This window comes from Microtus oregoni, unplaced genomic scaffold, assembly GCF_018167655.1.
Source record: "Microtus oregoni isolate MIOR12 unplaced genomic scaffold, Mior012 000044F_ref0000062, whole genome shotgun sequence".
Taxonomy (NCBI): domain Eukaryota; kingdom Metazoa; phylum Chordata; class Mammalia; order Rodentia; family Cricetidae; genus Microtus; species Microtus oregoni.
The window spans coordinates 3,207,761-3,228,126 of record NW_024543218.1 but is presented as its reverse complement, the minus strand read 5'-3'; the positions used below and the strand labels follow the sequence as shown (position 1 = coordinate 3,228,126).

At 38.9% G+C, this 20,366-nt stretch overlaps 1 protein-coding gene across 1 annotated transcript in view; it reads right to left on the bottom strand.

Moving 5' to 3' along the window:
- Nucleotides 1–16,874: 16,874 nt before the first annotated feature.
- LOC121434679 (zinc finger protein 431-like) overlaps nucleotides 16,875–20,366 on the bottom strand; it is a 56,686-nt gene continuing 53,194 nt past the window's right edge. Inside the window, exons 2-5 of the mRNA XM_041633603.1 lie at nucleotides 19,927–20,038; nucleotides 19,485–19,545; nucleotides 18,036–18,090; nucleotides 16,875–17,951 (exon numbers count right to left, since the gene is read on the bottom strand). Coding sequence (XP_041489537.1) covers nucleotides 16,875–17,951; nucleotides 18,036–18,090; nucleotides 19,485–19,545; nucleotides 19,927–20,038 — 1,305 coding nt within the window. The remainder of the gene's footprint in view (nucleotides 17,952–18,035; nucleotides 18,091–19,484; nucleotides 19,546–19,926; nucleotides 20,039–20,366) is intronic.

Below are 20,366 nucleotides of genomic sequence, written 5' to 3'. Positions count from 1 at the left end.
CCTCTTCTAGCCCCTGTCCCATCCCCTCCCCCATCCCATCCATTAGGCCAGTAACGCTTGTAGTGCTCACTCTGGGCCAGAGTGTGGCGCTGGTGGGCTGGGACACCCCGGAAAATTACTGTTGCTGAAACATGGAATAGAGCCCAGCTGTCTGTCTATCATATGGCCCTACCCAAACCAGGGGTGACAGAGGAATGCAGAATTGGAAACCCTCTGGCTTTATCACAAAGGGGCAGCAACATCTCTTGTGTACTTTGCTCCTGTAGAAAGTTGTCCAGAGAACTCCCAGCCCTGGCCTGGAGTCAGGAGACAGCAAGAGTAGGGGCTTAGGGCGTGGGGCCCAGGTTCCTGTGTAGATAATAACCTCTGGCCCCCAGGCCGGACTTGCTTCCCCAACAGCTTTGGCCTCCCCCACTGCTCGTTGTGCACTTCTCAGCTGTCACTGCGGTCACACCCTGCACTCTCCACCTCCGTTCTACTGTGCAGCATCTCCAGGCCTGTTGCTATAGTGCCCACCTGAGTGTCAATAAACAGCAGCTGAAGCAAAAAAAAAAAAAAAAGAAGTGGAAGGGGTAATAAATCAATATAAACTTCTTAAACAGTAATTGCGAAATGAACAGACGACCTTAAATGTCAGATCTTTTCATCCTTCTCTGCCATCACTAGGAATCTAGTTTAGGAAAAAATGAAGGGCACATGTATAGCATCGTGGTGCATAACTATAATTCTCATACTTAGGAGACAGAGATGAAGAGATTAGAAGTTAAAGAAACTCCACAAGCACAAAGTAAGGTTGAGATCAGCCTGGAATACATGAAATACATTCACACATGCACACATCCACATGCGTGCATGCATGCACATATGCACACACACACAGAGAGACATAGAAAAAAGATATCGTTAATTCAATGATTAATATGTACAAATTTTACTTACAGCACAATATATGTTAATCCACATTACAAAAAATAATGAAAATTTGATGTGCAATTTGAAAACAATGTTTAAATAAATTTCTGTGGCATTCAATGGTGGTTTTCAACAGATATGAAAAAACATTTTAAAAGAAATATTGGATTATAGAAAATTATCATAGCTTAATCAGTGGGAGGGCAAAAGGGCAAATCATCAAATATTGCATTAGCTTCTGTCCTAATCTTATTTTATAAATTATCTCTCCCATGAAAAGTTGTAATGGCGTAAATGAATGCAGACAGATTGTAAAAATATATACAGCTTTAATGGGGAAATAGACTTACAGAACCACAGGTTCCCGCGGAGAACAGGAAAGCAGAGGGGGCGGCTGGGAGCATGCAGGCAATCTTTATAAGTAAAAAATATCCTTGGGGGACCCTGCCCCCAAGTAAAGTGATTGGCTAAGTCTCCCCTACAAAAAGTCTGTAGAAAATTCTGGAAAATTGTGGTGAGATGCTCACAGTTGCTTCCACTCTGCACAAAGATAACTACTCTTCTCTTCTCCTTTTCAATACTGTTAGATATTTCTCTCTGGTTCATGTATTGAAGAGCTACTAGGCTCCATTTCAAAGCAGCTGCCTAATTTTCGAACTCAGTAGCTGTGTGTAAGATTTTTGGTTCCTTGAAATTCTTAAAGATGTCTTTAAAGGTTCCTTCGCATCTTTCTTTTTAATATTTTGAGCAGTTTATGAGCAATTGGTATTGTTTCTTTAAATGCTGGGTAAATTGACCAGAAAAGTAACTGGGCTTCTGCTTTTTATTATTGCCAATTCAACCTTTTTATTGAGGATAAGTTTATTGAGGATAGTTTGCTCCCAACTGCTTTGAGGAAACAACATGCCAACAAAGCACATGGGGAAGAAACAACTTATTCCATGTTCTCGAAGCAGGAACTGACGCAGGTCCCATGGTAGGGTGCTGCTTACTGGCTTGCTCCTCAGGGCTTGTTCAATCTGATTTCTTACAGCACTCAGCGACACCAGACCCAGAATGAAACCACCCACAATGGCCTGGGCCCTTCCATATGCATCACTAATCAAGAAAATGCCCTACAGAATTGTCTTCAGTCTATCTGATGGAGGTGTTTTCTCATTTAGGTTTCTCTACCGAGATAACCCTAGCTTGTGCCAAGCTAATGGACAATTAATCAGAACAAAGTCTACTCAGAATTTCTATTTCCTCTGGGTGAGTTTGGGTGTGTGTAACATGCATATGCATGAGTATGATTGTATGTGTATGAATGCTGGTGTATGTCCACTTCAAGTGTTACAGCTCCAGAAGAAAAGTGTCCTAACTTGTCAAGACGTCAGGTTATCCCTGAAAGTCTTATAACTCTGGAGAAAAAGTTATCCTAACTTGTTGGGAAGTCCAGATATGCCTACAAGTGTTATAGACACGGAACTAAAGTATCTTAACATCACATCCACTCATGCTGTACCTACAGCAGTAAGGGAAGGTGTTCTGGGTACATCCAGCTATAAGAAGAAAGGTATCTTGACTTGTAAGAAAGGCAGGAAATATGAACAGCTGTGGAGGGAAATATCCTGTGTATGCCTACAGCTGTGAGGAGAAAGGTATCCTGATTTATTAGGAAGTGAGGCTATACCTACAACTGTGAAGGGAAAGTATCCTGTTTACCTACAAATGTATGGAAAAAGCTGTCCTGTTGTCAGGATGTCAGGCTATAACTGCAGCTGGGATCCAGTGTAGGATGGTCTCCCAAAAAATATGGCAAACCTGCTCTTCTCTTCGAGACAGCTGATCACTACTTTGCTCCCAATGGAGACTCACATCAGAAGCACCTTTTCCTCTCAGCTACTGCCCAAGTTGTTACTTCTGCTTCTCTCTGCTAAGAGAATTCCCTGAAGAATGTAGCAATCCACTGTGGTCATAGAAAAAAAGTTATTTCTTCAGCTATGTTCCCCTGAAGGAGCTGCCAAGCAGAGATTCTGATCTTTGCCAGCAATAGAAAATCTTCACCTAAAATGATTTCAAGATTCATTAGCAGAGGAAGCCAGAAATTTGAGTGACTCTACAAGAGTGTGGAAGGGAAACTCTGAACTAAGCAGACACAGAAACTTTTCTAGGGATACTTAAGGGTAGAGTTTCTCCAGGAAGATTTTCAGGAAGGGAAGTGTTCAGGTTTCAATCTCCTTGATCTTAGACAAGGTCAGATTGGATAGACTTTATACTCAGTGATTAGCTGGTTTTATGCTCAGTTATTGATGGTTTCTCTGCTATGGGAGTGTTTAGTTTTATGTTCAGTTGGTCAGAGGCTTATTTCGTTCTAATTCCAGTGTATTCTTTGCCTCAGGATGTGTTTGCTTAGTTCTGGTTTCAGGGTTAGGGTATACTTTTTTTCACTGGTTTTGGTTTCAGGAATAGGGTTAGTTTATTTCACTGAATCAGGACTCAGAGATAGGGTGTGTTTTTTCACTGCTTATGGTTTCAGTGTCACGGTGAGTTTATTTCACTGGCACTGTGTCTAGAGTCAGGTGCCTTCCTTTTACTGACTCTGTTCAAAGCTAGAGGGGCTTCTTTCACTGGTTCCAGTGGGCAAGGTTGGATTTCTCTGGTTCCAGGGCCAAGGTTGGTTTCTTTCACTAATTCTTATTTTGGGGCCATAATAGGATTTTTTTTACTGGTCATTTCACTCTACATGCACCTTGACACATGTGTGGAGGTCAAAGGACAAGCCCTAATTCTATTTTCTTACATAGCATGATGTGACTTCCCAGCTTCATATTCATGTGTTATGGGAAGAGACTCAGAATCCTTGGGCAATCTGCAATCCATACTGCACCTCTCAGTTTTCAATCCATGACTTGTGCTTTAGCCAAGGCTTCCTATGGTCTGAAGACTTTGGGGATCTCCAAGTACATAAACCAAAGTTTTAAGGGTCTTCTGCTCATACTTCTCAGTTCCCACAGCTCCAGCTCCAAAGGTTCAACAGGAAGGCCATATTATTATCTCTGAGTGCTGTCCCTGGAAGAGTTCTGTTGCTATGGAATTTCATGCTGAGTTCCAGGATCAACATCCAAGAAGGTCAATTAGACTGTGCTAATTGATCATTGTTTTGGTGATCTTTGTAATTATACAGACATCCTGCTAAGACCCAAGCTCTCACCTGATTGCAATCATTGTTCCTCCCAACATTATGTGACTTGGATTCCAAGAAATTCCCTGACCTTACCATAAGCAATAGTAAAAAAATTCATGTTGCTCAGTATATATTGTAAATAGGCTTCAGATCACTTAGGCAGTAGGCAAAAGTGAGAGTGTTGGCTTTCCTCTACCTTCAGGTTTCTTAGTAGCTGCACCAGTGTTACTTTGGAGGGGATCAGTCTACCTTCATGAGGATAGTCACTCCTTTGTAAGATACTTAGAGACCTCTAATTCTTAAACAGTGTGTACTCTATCATGCTTGCAAGTTCAAACATACTTATGTTTCAAAGTGTTGTCCAAGAAAATCCCTATGCCTGACTGAAGACATCAAACCTCATTCTCAACAAGGCAGTCAATGTGATTCACAGCAGCAGAAATGAACTGTACTTATCTACCTTGGCTTGTTTCTGCATTTTCAGCTTTCTGACTTCAGTGACTTTGTTGGATTCATCTTTGATTCCTCCAGAACAAAATACAGCTTGGGACACTAGGTGTGAAGTGTGGTTCTGCCCAATAATATGTCATTTCATTTTTCACTTGTATGATATAATTTACTGACATCTGGAAAAAGTGAATCTCAACAGAGAAAAGGCTCCATCAGATCTGGCCTGTAAGGGTATTTTATGAATTAATAATTTAAGTGGAAACACCCAGACTGAGCATGTTGAAACCCCTGGCTAGGCTAAGCAAGACACAAGGAGCATGCCATTAAGCAGCATTCCTCTGCTTTAGTTCCTGCTGTGATTTCCTCAATAATGGGATGTGACAGGAAAATGTAAGACAAACAAGCCCTTTCCTCCTCAAGCTGCTCTGGACATTGTGGTTGAAATAACAACAGTAGAAAACAGGCACAAGTAGAAGAGAAATCACAGTCACATTTCAAGCTGCTTAGCAACCATAACAGAAATGCAGAAAGAAGAAATAGATATAGCTTCAGTGTGTAAATAAGGTCACATTTTGTTTGCTAACATTGACTGCTGAGTTTTGGAGAACAGACAGTATACAGTACTCACAGGATTTCAACTGAATCATGCTGTGTCTTCTTCCTGGTCATATAATTAAGGGCTGCATTAAAGGGCAACATGAGAAGTTCTCCTTACCTACCCACTGTTCAACAGTTGCCTAGTTTGCCTTCAGTTTTGCCAATTCTGTCTGTCTGTCTGTCTGTCTTTCTTTCTTTCTTTCTTTATTCCTTCCTCTCTTTCATTTCTTTCTTTTGTGTGTAGGTGTGAAAAATTTTCAACACATAAAAAATTGAGATAAACATACAATAAATAGTTAACATTCAATAGCTGGATAATGGGTAAAGATAAAATAAACAGCTGTGGTGATTGGTTTCCAGTACATGTGACAAAAGTACCCATGAGAACAACTCAAGTACAGAAAGAGATCAGGTATTCAGTAGGTCAAGTCGATGATCAAGTCAATATAGAAACACTACTCCAACCATGGAAAGGACAACTGATGGTTTACATTTCTAAACAAAATGGAAATGATCAATGGCCCAGTTACAGGTTTCACTACATTCCTTCTTCCAGGAAGAATGCGGTTTTTGAAGTTTTTATAGAAACAGAATAAAGAACAGAATAATGACATTGTTTACATTTGGAGATCATTGTCCTCATATATTGCACAGTTGTTTATTCTCTTAGTCCTCAAGTTAGATAGGTATCGAGAATTATAAATCAACAGGCATATATGTTTGGCATCTTTATATTTAGGATAATCAGGTTTTATAGATAGATACATAGAGATTATATTTAGTATAGATAGTATATTCTTCGACCTCTTCAAAGAGCTGTAGAAAACGGCCTTTAATTTAACCTAGAATTCCATGCCAACCAGATAAAATCACTCCTGGCAACACCGCTCTATTCCCGAGAGAACATGGAGCACCAGACACTCTACTGGAAGCTTGTCTTCTTGGGCAAAATGGACTTTGGGTAAAGAAAAGCCCATACTTTGACTAATGAGAAAGATACAGACTATCCATAGATAAAACAGGATTGTCTTATCTTGCCAAGACAGGGTAGGATAGTTCTAAAAAAGTCCCTTGCCTTTGATAATGGTATGTCAGTTATGTTAGGCCTTAGCCAAAGTTGGTTGACTCAACATTGCAAAAGAGACTGCCCAGGTAGTCAGTTGTCTCTGTCATTTATTGCACATTTTGGAAGTTTCTCGTTTGTACTTCCTGGTTGCTTAAGTAATATTACTTCCCTTCTCAGATCTTTGATGGAGTTGAAGATTAGATAATTGGAGTTACTCTCTACATTATTTAGACTCCTTGAAAGAGAATGTTTAGTAAAACTTTTGTTACATATTTCTTGCTTAATATTGTTTGTTATTTGTAATTTTATATTTATTATTTGTTCCTATTGTATATAATTTTATTTGGTTTGGTTCTGTCTTATTTAGAAAAAAGGGGGAGATGAAGAGGAAGCCCAACCAATCACCTTGTTTGTAGGACGTGTTCCCCTTAGGCTAATATTTACTTTTAAAACTTGCAGGTGTGCTCCCTGCCTCCTCTGGTTTCCTGTGCTTTGCTGGAACTCTGGCTTTGTAAGCTTCCCTTTTCCCCCTTATTAAAGCTGAATATTTTATAGTAAAGCTAGTCTGGTTAACTCTATAGCCCACCCACCAACACTATGGCATTTGATCCTCGTACTTTCACAAACCTCCGTTCCTATCAGTTCACTCAAATTCCACACCACTTTGTCAATGCCTGATCACCTTAACCCTATACTGACTTCAGTTTTATGTCTCTGGAAGTCCTCACAACCTGGATGTCATCTTGAGTCATCACTGCTTAGAGCTCCCAACTGAATGTTTTTCAGGCACCTGGGATAGAGAATATGATAACATTCCTACAAGGCAGGCTTCATGCCTGCAAGTTATGATTCTCTCTTTTCAAGAGGAATGAACTCCAGCACGGTAACACCTGGTGTGTGAGCTTCTAGGCACCAACTGTAACCAATTGCTTTGATTAAATGGTTAATCAACTTTTAAAAACTTTACTGTTAGTGTGTATTCTGATTACTTTTTGCACTTTCCCTCATTTCGGGGAGACTTGGGCTCTGAAATTCTTTAAGAAGAAAGCCAGTCCAGGCTCTCTCTCCTCCACAGCCGAAGGACCCAGCTGGGAACATCCCCATGAACACCTGGAATCCTCTCCATAGCCAAGTCTCCTGCCAATCCCAAAACTGATCCCAAAATCAAGATATCTTCTTCCCTGCTCCCATATCCACCCCTCCTCCTTGTCCACCCTCCCAAGCTCTCCCCAATTCTCCCATCCTCTCCCTCTCTCCCTCTCTTCTCCCCTCCCCACCCCCATGCTCCCAACCCCTGCCTGACAGTCTTGTCTGCTTCCAATTTCCAGGAGGATCTATATCTGTCTTTCTTTGGGTTTACCTCATTATCCAGCCTCTCCAGGCTCCTGAACTATAGGTGCAATGTCCTCTGTTTATGGCTAGAATCCACCAATGAGTGAGTACATACCATATTCATCTCTCTGGGTCTGGGTTATCACACTCAGGACAGTGTCCTCCATTTCCATCCATGCATACAAAATTCAAGAAGCCACCATTTTTTACCACCGAGCAGCACTCCAATGTGTACATGTTTGACACCTTTTTAAAATTTTTTCCATTCAAAGATTTACACTTCCCTCCTCCCATTCCCCTCCCGCTTACCCACTCCCCCTCCTCCCTCCCTCTCTTTCCTTAAGAGAGAGCAAGGAAGCCTGATCTGTGGGAAGTCCAAGGACTAGGAAGCTTTGCATCCAAATAGACTAGGGTCCTAAATAGCCAGTACATGCAGTAGGAACAAGTCCCAGTGCCTTTATCAATTGGTCGTAGTCAACACCCATTGTCAGCCACAGAGAGTCCAGTTTTATTGCAGACTCATTCAGTTTCAGTCCAGCTGGATTTGGTGAGTTCCCATTAGAACAGGCACACTGTCTTGGTGGTGGACAAAACCCTCACGGTCCAGATTTTCTTGCTCATCTCCCTCCTTCTGCTCTTCAATTGGACCTTGGGAGCTCAGTCCGTTGCTCTGATGAGCATCTCTGTCTCTATCTCCATCCATCACCGGGCGAAGATTCTATGGTGATATTCGAGATAATCATCCGTGTGTTAGTGGGGCAAGGCCAGTTCAGACACTCTCTCCTCTGCTGTCCAAGGACCTAGCTGGGGACATCTCCATAGACACCGGGGATCCCCTCAAGTGCCAAGTCTCTTGGCAACCCTAAAATGGCTCCCTTAATATAGATATCTGATGTAGGTGGGCCTTCTACTTTCATTGGTTAATAAAGAACCAGGAATGCAGCCTGAAGCTCTTTCTACAAATGGCACCCACGTGGATAACTGCATCCACAGAAAGCCTGAGAAAGCTTGGAGAAGAATAGAGTAAAGCATGTTTTCTTGCTGGCAGCAATTTCTTGGGTCCGTTCTGCTTCCTAGAAGCAAGCAAGCACTCTCATCTAAGAGAGGCTTCCTGACTCAGTCTTAGCTGCAAAACCCTGCAGCTTCTTTTAAAGGTTCTGCCACGAAACACTTAAATGGTGTTGATGAAAAGTTGAATACATGCTTTTCGGTTTTCAGCCATAGCATGAAAAAAAGCTGAGTTGTTTTAAAATGCCAGCTTCCTGGGCCGTGCTGCCAGGACAGACTCTGACTCTGTAAGACAGACATTCTGACTGAGTGTGATCTGTGAGCAGAATGCTGCAGCTTGCTTGCTGGCAGGGACATTGAAACGCCATAGAGTTGTAGCGGTAAACACGGCTACAGCCGGTACCACTGAAATGATGCTGGAATGCTAAGGAATGGGCTGAATCTAGGCGGCAAAGCCATGGCTTTAACCCTCTCCTTAAGGACTCATGTAGTCAGAAAAAGACAGATATACAGTAAAGAGAGATTCAAAGACAAAGAAAACCTCTAGATGATTTACAGTGTGCTAAAAATATATGCCAGCTAAAAGTTAAAGTTCTTAAAGTAAAAAGAAAAAGAGTACTTGGGTGTGGTAGTACACACCTTTAATCCCAACACTTGTGAGGCAGAAGTAGATTGACCTCTATGACTTCAAGGTGTGGTAACACACACCTTTAATCCCAATGCCTGGGAGGCAGAGACAGACAGATCTCTGAGAGTTCAAGGACAGCCTGGTCTACAGAGTTATTCCAGGACAAAGATTTACAAAGAACCTGTCTCAAAAAGTAAAAATAAATGAAATAGAAATTAAAAATAAAGCCACACAAAGATGGAAAATACACATATTATCTTAATACTGTATGCTATTATGCTCTCATTGAATTGTTTGAATGCTGAGGATGGAGCAACAGATGCTAAAAGATATTTGTTTATGAATCCTGCTGAACTAATCCAACATACATATTTTGAAAATACCTTGACTTCAGAATTTGGATCTAAGGATATGATGCTTTGGAAAAAAGATTCTTCTTTTGTTTTCACAGAGGATGAGACCCTGCGGATTGCTTCTATCCCAATATGGTATGATAGACTATGCCCTCCTGAAAGGTTGCTGTGAAAACCCTCAAAAAATTACTTCACTCAACTGCTGACTGAGATGAACCTGGCACACAGGTTACACCTTAAAAGACCTGATTAAGAGTGCCCCCATTCAGCACGAAGCAGTTTGGAATGAAATAACAGTGCCCATATTCCCAAATATTGCTTATAAATGTTCATTTTACATTTAAAGAGAGATATGATAGAGATATGAATAATTTGCATTGGTATGGATTTGACTTTAGTGATTTAAATTTTAGGTCAATCTTGTTATATGTATATGTATTTGTGACCTTTGACTGAGGTATTGTGATTGTGTAGTTCATGTGAAAATGTAATCTATATAGGTTGTTAATGGATAGTCATCTATAATAGTCAAGTTTGTAGTCATGTTAGATTTTCTAGATGTACATAGATATATTTTAGATAGAAATTCTTCATATCTTTTAAAGACTACAGAATATGATATTTAATGTTTTAATAACTTAGGGCTTTTCATGACAATGAAAATGGCAGCACCAATTTACTTCAAGAGGAAGATGGGCATCAAAGAGGCTCCTTATGGAGTTTGACAGCCATTTGGGCAAGAAAATGCTCTTGCCTGGACTGTTGCATGAACTGGACACAGAACCCTCAGAGAGAGGACAGCTGAACTTGCCTAAAGGTGAGATGGTTTTTTGGGGTTCCTGATTCATGAAAGAGTCTGTGAGACATTCTGCAGGACACAGAAGTTAGTGACTGAACTCTTAAAATATTTTGATTCATGGAGATGTCTCTGGATACTATGGGCCTAAAGGCCAAAGATGGATGCCCCAATGGTCCAAAAGAACTTTGGGCGACTGTCCAGGCAGTGAGATGTCTCTGTCATTTCTAGAGTTTGGAAGTTGCTTATTTCTTGTTTGCTTAGGTAATATTATATCCTTCTGGAGTCTTTGATGGAGTTAAATAATATATAGATAGTTATAGTTTTCCTTAGTTGTGATAAAAGTTAAAGTAGATGTAAATATTGTCACTTTAATTCTTGCTTTGTAACTGCTTTGTTATATGTAATTTTGCTATGTTAAAGTCTTTCTTTTTTGCTTAAACAGAAAAAGGGGAAATGATGTAGGTGGGCCTTCTGCTGTCATTGGTTAATAAAGAAACGGCCTTGGCCCTGATAGGTCAGAAAATTAGGTAGGTGGAGTAGACTGAACAGAATGCTGGGGGAAAGTGAGGCAGATGCCATGCCTCTCCTCTCCAGGTCAGACGCAATGAAGCTCCAGCCCAAGATGGACTTAGGCTAGAATCTTCCTGGTAAGCCAAACCTCATGGTCTACAGAGATTACTAGATATGGGTTAAAACAGGATATGAGAATTAGCCAGTAGGAGGCTAGAGCTAATGGGCCAGGCAATGTTTAAAAGAATACAACTTCTGTGTTATTATTTCAGGGCATATGCTAGCCAGGTGGCCAGGAGCCAGGCTGCAGGAACACAACCCGAAGCTCGTTCTACAAATATCTTCTTCCCTGCTCCTATATCTGCCCTTCCTCCATCTCTACTTCCCCACTCCCTCAAAGATCTTTCCAGTCTTTCCTTTCTCCCTTCTCTCTTTCTCTTTCCCCTTCCCAGAACCCCACCACCATGCTTCCAATTTTGCCTGACAATATTGTTTCATTCCAACTTCCAAGAGGATCTATTTATGGTTTTCTTTGGGTTCACCTTGTTATTAGGCTTCTCTAGGCTTGCAAACTATAGGCTTAATGTCCTTTGTTTATGGCAAGAATCTCCTAATATGTGAGTACATACCATATTCATCTTTTGGGTCTGGGTTATCTCACTCAGAATAATGTTTTCTATTTCCATCCATTTGGATGCAAAATTCAAGATGTCATTGTTTTTATTACCACTGAGTAAGTACTACACTAATGTGTATATGTTCCACACCTTCTTTATCCTTCCTTCCATTAAAGGGAATCTAGGTTGTTTTCAGGTTTTGGTTATCACAAACAATGCCACTATGATCATTGTTGAACAAATGCCTCTGTAATATGACTGGGCATCTTCTGGGTACATTCCCAAGAGTGGTATTGAGGCAGACTGACCCCCAATCCCCTGAGAAACTGCCAACTAATTTCCAAAGTGGCTGCACATGCCCACACTCCCACCAACAATGGACAAGTGATCCCCTTTCTCCACATCCTCCCCTGCCTTGTCCCATGGTCACACTGACAGGTATCTCGCATGTTTCCATGGTTGCTTCATCTGATGTTGGAGAAAGGGACCCACATTGGAGCACTGGAGTGAGCTCCCAGGGTCCAGTTGAGGGGCTGAGGGAAGCAGAGGATGAGCAAGAAGGTCAGGGCAGAGAGGGGTTGGTCCACTCACAGAGACAATGTCCCTGATCTAATGGGAGCTCACCAATTCCATCTGGACTGGGACTGAATGAGGCTATGGTCAGGCTGAAATCTCTGGGCATGAGTGATGGTGAGGGCTGGCGGAGAAGCCATTGATAATGTCACTGGGACTTGTGTCTGCTGGATGAACTGGCTTTTTGGGATTCTGGTCTATTTGGATGCTTGCGTCCATGGGACTGGATGGATGGGGGAGGGCCTTGGACTTCCAACAAGATGGGGTATCCTGGGACTGGAGGGGGAGGGAGGAGGATAGGTCAGGAAGTACGGGGAGGGGGTAGGTGGAAATTTTGGAATGGAAAAATTAAAAAAAAATGAAAAATAAAATAAAAAATGTCAAAAAAAAAGAAAGAAAGAAAGCCTAAGTTAGTTTTCCATGCTACCACTCTTTTATTTCTTCTGGGTCATCAAGGTTGTGGTAAAGAACTTAGATCAACCACTCAAACCACACTGGTACTGATATGTTCATGAGACTCAGCAGTTAGAACACTGGTGACTCATCCACGGGGACCAACCTTGATACCCAGCACCCACAACTGTATATACTTCCAGTCAGAGGTGATTAGACACTGTCTCCATGTCTACGTCTAAAGTAAACTTCATTCTTTTTGAAGATAACAGGCACGCAAAGAAAACCTATTATAAATAAAGAATCACATACAGACCTTTCTGTTCAGCATTTGCATATCTTGTGCCATAAGAAGCCAGAATAATGTACCACATATTCAGGACCTACAATTACATGGAGTTCTGACCAATCTGAAATGTGGGATAGGAATCACACTTGGGTACCCAAGAGAACCAGTACTCCTGAGACCACTCTCCAGTTCCCATATGTCATGATAATGCTGATGGTGAAGGTGTCCCAGTTTCCTTCTGTCTCTTGTCTCTTGAAAGATAACATCACCTCTAGATGGTTGTCAAAGGATCTAATAGACTGAATGTGAATGGAATTTCTATATTGCTTCTTATCTTCATTGATAAAACAGATCTCCTTATGTGAAAAGATAAAAAACTTGGTTAAAATAAACCTGAGTCAAGCCAGATTTGATTAGAAAAAGTCCACATAGCCAGGGATTTCAAGAATTCATGATGGGGAACAAGTTGACCTCAAACTTACTGTGGTGGGCCCCACACATACTCCTGTGTGCTATGATTATAGCCATACACCTCTAAGTCCAGCTGAAATAGGTATTTTTAAAGGACTTATCATTGAATCAGAGAAAGAAATAAGATTTAGAGGGAGCACCATTGTTTTCATGATGAGCAATATTTCTTGAAATTCTATAATATGAACAGCCAAATCATTTTGTATGTTCTCAATAATGGGTTATTTTCTTTGCATTGTTAATTCCATCCATTTTTAAATGTTTGAAGTGTGTTTGTGTGAATACACCTGTGCCATGATGTGTATGTAGCACTGACAGGAAAACTAACAGGGGTCTATGATCTACTTCCACTTCGTGAGTTCTAGTGATGATACCTAGGGAACCATTTGGCTGCAAGTGACCTCAATGGCACTTCTTTGTATTTAAAAATTATTCATCAATGAGCTCATATAGAAGTTTGCACATGGAAGCACCCAAGTGAAAATATGGGAAACAACTGTAGAAGTCTTATCGGTAACCCAGAGATAGAACTCAGGTTCTCAGAATTAGCAGCAATGAACTTTACTAAATGAGACAATTCTATGCCATATAATTTATCTTCTAAGAAAGAGTTATAAATATATATTTAGCCTTCAGAATGAACAAATTAGAAATGTATGGTAGTATAAATAAGTACATATGCAAAGATTTATTATTCAAGATATCCTGGGTCCTTATACCCTTGAATGAATTTACATTTACGATCTGAAAGACAATAATTTACTGATGTACTATTTCTTCAAATCAAATTTGATCATCACTGATATAGTTCTGTGGGAAGAAACTGTGTATACTAGGCAAGAAACCCAACATTCATCCCAGCAGAACATCAAGCTATGGTATGAGATACACAACTGATTGCTGATTATTTTACTTTATTATATCAATATCATATAAATGAAAATATTTTTGAATACACACATGAGGTATTTAATGTTTCTTATAATCACATTTTTCAGTCATTTTAGCATTAACATTGTTAAATTGTGTTGAGAAAACAGAACACATTGGGAGTTCATGATCTACCCTTGAACTTGTGCTCAGGTAGCAGACACATAAGCATCATGACTTCAAATGTATCTCTGAATCATTACTGACATCCAAGCCAGCATGAGGACCTCAAGGAATTTTGTGAAAAGATGAAAGTCAAAACCAGAAACAACTGACCACCCTTTCACTTACTTGAAAATTCCTTACTTGAAAATTATTATCAGACATGTTTTAATATTTTAATAACCAGTGGGTCACTTCAATGATGGGGATGTCATCTTATACATTACATCATAAAAATACCTATTACTAGGGAAAGGCACAATAGAAGCTGAACAAAAGCCATAGAAGGAATATAATGTATAAAAATTAAATTTTAGTAAATAAAGTTGTCACAAAATAGGACACTTTAGTACCTACCTCAAATGTTTCAAAATAGAAACCAAAATGCAATGATTTCCACCATCAATCTTGAGTGAACATGTTACATAATTTACTTCTTTCAAAGTTATGATGAAAAATAATTTTTCTTCAAGCTGAAGAAAACTTTGATGGCTAAAGTCAATAAAAATTGTTTTCTGCTTATGAGTTTGTTCCTACTTCCAAAATTCAATGTAATATGAATAGACATTAAAATATTTATAGGACTAGAATCATGTCTAGGTGACTAAGAAATCTTCATTCCAAGGACTCAGGTCAAATTTTTAAGAGCTACCTGTAATTTCTGCTACAAGAAGATGCAAGGTGTTAATGTTTTCAGAATACAGAATGCACATTAACATTCTCTCTCTCACACACACACACACATACACATGCACATCATTACAACAAAAGCAAACTTTTAAAAAAAATTTTCACGCATGGAAATTTTTCTCCTGTAAGCATTTATTAATGTAAAAGATGAGTCCAGGCATATTACAGCTCACTTACAGAGTGTTTCTTCATGAAGTATTGGTTCATGTAAAGAGAAATCAAATTTAAACTTGAAGTAAGAGAAATAAATCCTTCTAAGTTGGTGGTATCATTTGGGAAGATTTAGGACACGCTGCACTGCTGAAGGAAATATGTCACTGAGAGTAGGCTATGAGAATTTACATTCATACACCAGTTCCAGTTCCAACACTCTGCTTCATGTGGAAGATTACAGCTTTGGGTTCTTAAGTTCCAGCTTTAGTGCCATGTCTGACACTTTTTGTCATGGCTCTTTCATGGTGATCCTGTTTTCCTCTAGAACCATGGCCTGAATTATATGCTTTTATATGTTGAAAGAGACATTATATCACAACCAAAAAGGAGGCAGTACACATCCATAAATATTTACACCTGAATTACAAATTTCATGCAGTTGAAGAGAGTATAAAATCTAAAAGGGTTACATTATTGTTCAAATTCATTTTGCAAGTCTTAAAATTCTGGAAGGAAGGATACGCTGATTACTGAAAGTTAGGCAACACCAACAGCTGTGAAAAGAAGTTTGCCCCCACTAGACATAGCAATTCTCTTTCTCTCTGAGAGAGAGTCATTACAGCTGGGCTCTGCTCCATTCTTCTATGAAAGCTTCCCAGCAGAAATGTCAGTTTCTGATCTGCTCCACTCTCCTAAGGGAGTCTCCCATAAGAGGTGTCCATTGCTTCTGTGCTCTTCTGGGCTAAGTGAGTTTCCAAACAGTTATGTCAACTGTATCTCTGTTCAACTCCACTAGGGATTTCCTGATCCATTTCAGTGAAAGAAGGTGTTCATATAAATCTCAGTCAAGAGATTTATTTGGGAGGGAAGAATCCAGAGTGTGAGTTCCTCTGCAAGTTTGGAAAGAGGCAGCTGCCAACTGAATGAGCATATGACTCATATAGGGCGTCTTGGAGGCAGAGCAGCTCTAAGGAGATTTAGAAGGTGAGAATTGGTCAGATTTAAATGCCTGGGCTTGAACAAGCTCAGACATGGGCTGGATTTTGTGCTCTGGAGTTGGTGGGTTTTGAGCTCAGATTGACAAGGGTAGATTGCATTTTTTTTTGCTCTGGTTTGAGAGACAAAGCAGATTTCTTTCAGTATCCAGTTTTGATGTTTGACTGTGTTTTCAGGGTGATGTTGTATTTTTCACTAGTTCTGGAATTAGGGGCAAAGGGTTTTCCTTTGTATCTCATTTCAGTACCAGGTTGAAATTCTTACCCTGGCTCTATCTCCTTCCCAAAAGACTTCATAAGATCACAAATTAGGTTTTGTCCATGAGTTTCCTGGTGCAAATAAAATAAAAGCTGGTATCATAATGCTTGAACAGATTGTTGACACAATCATTTTTTTTACAGAATAAATACTGTTGGTTAATAGACTGTAAATGTGATGGCTTAAAATTAATTTGCAATAAGAAACCCTCAGTGTCTTCTTCAGGTACCCAAAAACTTTATCAGATTGATTACACACAAAAAGTTTTACTCCTGTAAAAAGTACAAAACATTTACAACACTAAGTTTATTTTTTTCACTACATTATGATTATTCTCATGTTTTTGAAGACTATAATCCTTAAGTTTACAGTTCCTCTCCAGGATGGTTTGTTTCATGTACTTGGAGATTATTGTGACAACATATTTGCGAAACAAATCCATTCACAAGTTTCTTTCCAATCTGTGTCCTTTTCTGCATTTGAAGATGAATAAGACATGAAAAGACTTTTCCAAACTCATTTCATGCATACCTTTTTGCACCCATGTGTGTTCTTTGATGCCTTTGAAGAGCATTGTTTTGAGCAAAGACCTTATCACACTGATTACATTCATAGGGTTTCTCTCCAGTATGTGTTCTTTCATGTATTTGAAGAGCTCTGTGATGAGCAAATGTCTTACCACACTGATTACATTTATAGGGTTTCTCTCCAGTATGTATTCTTTTATGCAATTGAAGAGTATGGGGCCGTCCAAATGCCTTACCACACTGATTACATTCATAGGGTTTCTCTCCAGTGTGTGTTCTTTTATGCAATTGAAGATGATCGTGTCGTGCAAAGGCTTTACCACACTGATTACATTCATAGGGATTCTCTCCAGTATGTGTTCTTTTATGCACTTTAAGATGACTGTGTTGAGCAAAGGCCTTACTACACTGATTACATTCATAAGTTTTCTCTCCAGTATGTGTTCTTTTATGCTCTTTAAGATGACTGTGTTGAACAAAGGCCTTACCACACTGACAACATTTATATGGTTTCTCTCCAGTGTGTGTTCTTTTATGATATTGAAGATGATCATGTCGTGCAAAGGCCTTACCACACTGAATACATTCATAGGGTTTCTCTCCAGTATGTGTTCTTTCATGTATTTGAAGATGACTGTGTTGAGCAAAGACCTTACCACACTGAATACATTCATAGGGTTTCTCTCCAGTGTGTGTTCTTTTATGCAATTGAAGATGACCGTGTCGTGCAAAGGCTTTACCACACTGATTACATGCATAGGGTTTCTCTCCAGTGTGTGTTCTTTCATGGTTTTGAAGAGTATTTTGTTGAGCAAAGGCCTTACTACACTGATTACATTCATAAGGTTTCTCTCCAGTATGTGTTCTTTCATGGTTTTGAAGAGTATTTTTTTGAGCAAAGGCCTTACTACACTGATTACATTCATAAGGTTTCTCTCCAGTATGTGTTCTTTTATGCTCTTTAAGATGACTGTGTTGAACAAAGGCCTTACCACACTGACTACATTCATGTGGTTTCTCTCCAGTGTGTGTTCTTTTATGTGATTGAAGATGATCATGTCGTGCAAAGGCCTTACCACACTGAATACATTCAAAGGATTTCTCTCCAGTATGTGTTCTTTCATGTATTTGAAGATGACTGTGTTGAACAAAGGCCTTACCACACTGATTACATTCATAGGGTTTCTCTCCAGTATGTGTTCTTTTATGCCTTTGAAGATCACTCTGATATGCAAAGGCCTTACCACAGTGATTACATTCACAGGGTTTTTTTTCAGTATGTGTTCTTGTGTTCATTTGAAAAGAACTGTGATGAGCAAAGGCTTTACAACACTGATTAGATGCATAGGATTTCTCACTATAATGTTTTCTTTCATTCCTCTGAAGCTGACTATCATATGCCAAGGCTTTATCACATTGAGGATGTACTGAATATTTCTTTCCAGAATTATTTCTTTTAATCCTGCAAGTATAATTGGAACACATAAAAGTTTTACCACATTCAATACACTCATGATACTACATATCTGTATGTATTATTTTTTATCATTTAGTCTAATAGTAAACAGAATTCAGATATTAAGGTTTTATAACTTTGTTTAAACTCATGCTTTCTTTTGTAATTAAGGGTTGTTTTGCATTTTTTAAGACACTTGTCATGGTAAATTCCTTTATTATGTGGTTTAAATTTTCACCTTTACAGAAACATTTTTCAATTTGACATATTTCACATATTTGAAGACAACTGAATAACCTCAGAACAACTTTATTGCATTCTTAAACTGTCCTATACTGTAAATCATACTACATTTGCTAAGTAAACTAGGACAATAAGAAGTATTTGCACAATTCTAGAACTCATGTGGCTTCTCTGCACTGTGACTTTTTTTATGTATTAACAGTTATGTGAGAAAACCAATTTTTTATATAGTTCAATCAATTTGAGAAAGGGTACTTAACATGGGGACTAATGCTTATCTTCTAATTGTTTTTAGAGAGAGATATGCTGTGATTTTCCATATTCCCATGCACATAGGCTTGTATTGAGAGTAATTTGTGGTATACAAGGTAAAGGAAGAATCACAAACAAAAAATTTCCACACTGAATTATCACGGTGTGACATTCTGTTCCTCATAGATGTGCAGTAGAAGTTTCTTCACAACAACTGCCACTTAACTCTAACTGCTTCTGTCACCAATCTTAATATAGTAATAAGAAGTATATGAGTAATACAAGATTTACTATGTGCTCTCGATTTATTAGAAAGTCTTGCAGATATACTTATCATCACTCCAATGTATACACATTTTGTATTATGAGTAGTAAGAAATAAATGGATTGGTGGATCTACAGAATAGCTCTCATGGTTGTATGCTTCAAATGCTGATATCTGTTTAGCCATTTCTCATGACTTCTTAATTAAAAAAAATGCCTTGAAAATATAATTCAACTACATGAAATTCTATATGGATTTTTCAGAAGTTAATAATCATAAATGCACTTAAAGCTGTGCTTATTCACACTGTTGCTTTTATTTAAATCTTCTAGGACACATTATCATTTTATTAGAGGATCATTATTTTCAGCATGCATAAGAAAATTACCTTTCATGTCTTCTAGAATGTTGACAATGTTCTTTACTATTATGTTCTTCCCAAATGTATCCTAAAATGCAGTACCAGAAAATGTATGTTATAATATTGAATACTATGCATCATTTAAGTAACTATTTTAACTAAACCTTAGAACCATTTTGATTTATTTACCTCATTCTTATTCTCCTTTCTAAATCAAATTATTTTTTTCTCATTTTTTTTTGTTTTTTCGAGACAGGTTTTCTCTGTAGCTTTTGGTGCCTGTCCTGGAACTAGCTCTTGTAGACCAGGCTGGCCTCAAACTCAGAGATCTGCCTGCCTCTGCCTCCCGAGTGCTGGGATAAAAGGCGTGTGCCACCACTGCCCAGTTTAAATCAAATTATTGAAGAACATCATTAACCAAGAAAAAGCTGTCCCTTTATTTTGAAACAAGAAGGAAATTAATTTTTACCTATAGTAGTGAGGTTCCTGTAGGTCTCCAGCATCACATCTTTGTAGAGATTCTTCTGGGAAGGATCCAGCAAATTCCACTCTTCCCAAGTGAAGTTGATATGCACATCATCCTAGGTCACTGCCTTCTAAAATATGCCATACATGATAGTGACATGATAGTGACACCATTGTAAATGTATACTTCTTTGATAGTATAGTCATAAAATTCTGGTATTCCCTAGTCATATTCTAAGACATAGACACTCACTTTAGAAGGAAAGTGTATAGGAGAGTCATCTCTGTCATTTCTGTACTCTTTGAATGAGATATCACCTTACATGTGAAATATCTATTAGCAAAGAGAAACAAGAAAACATATCAACAGTATATAGTACACATGAGAAAATTTTATGAAGATTAACTAACTACAAATAGAAAAATAAGTTGGACAACCTGGTT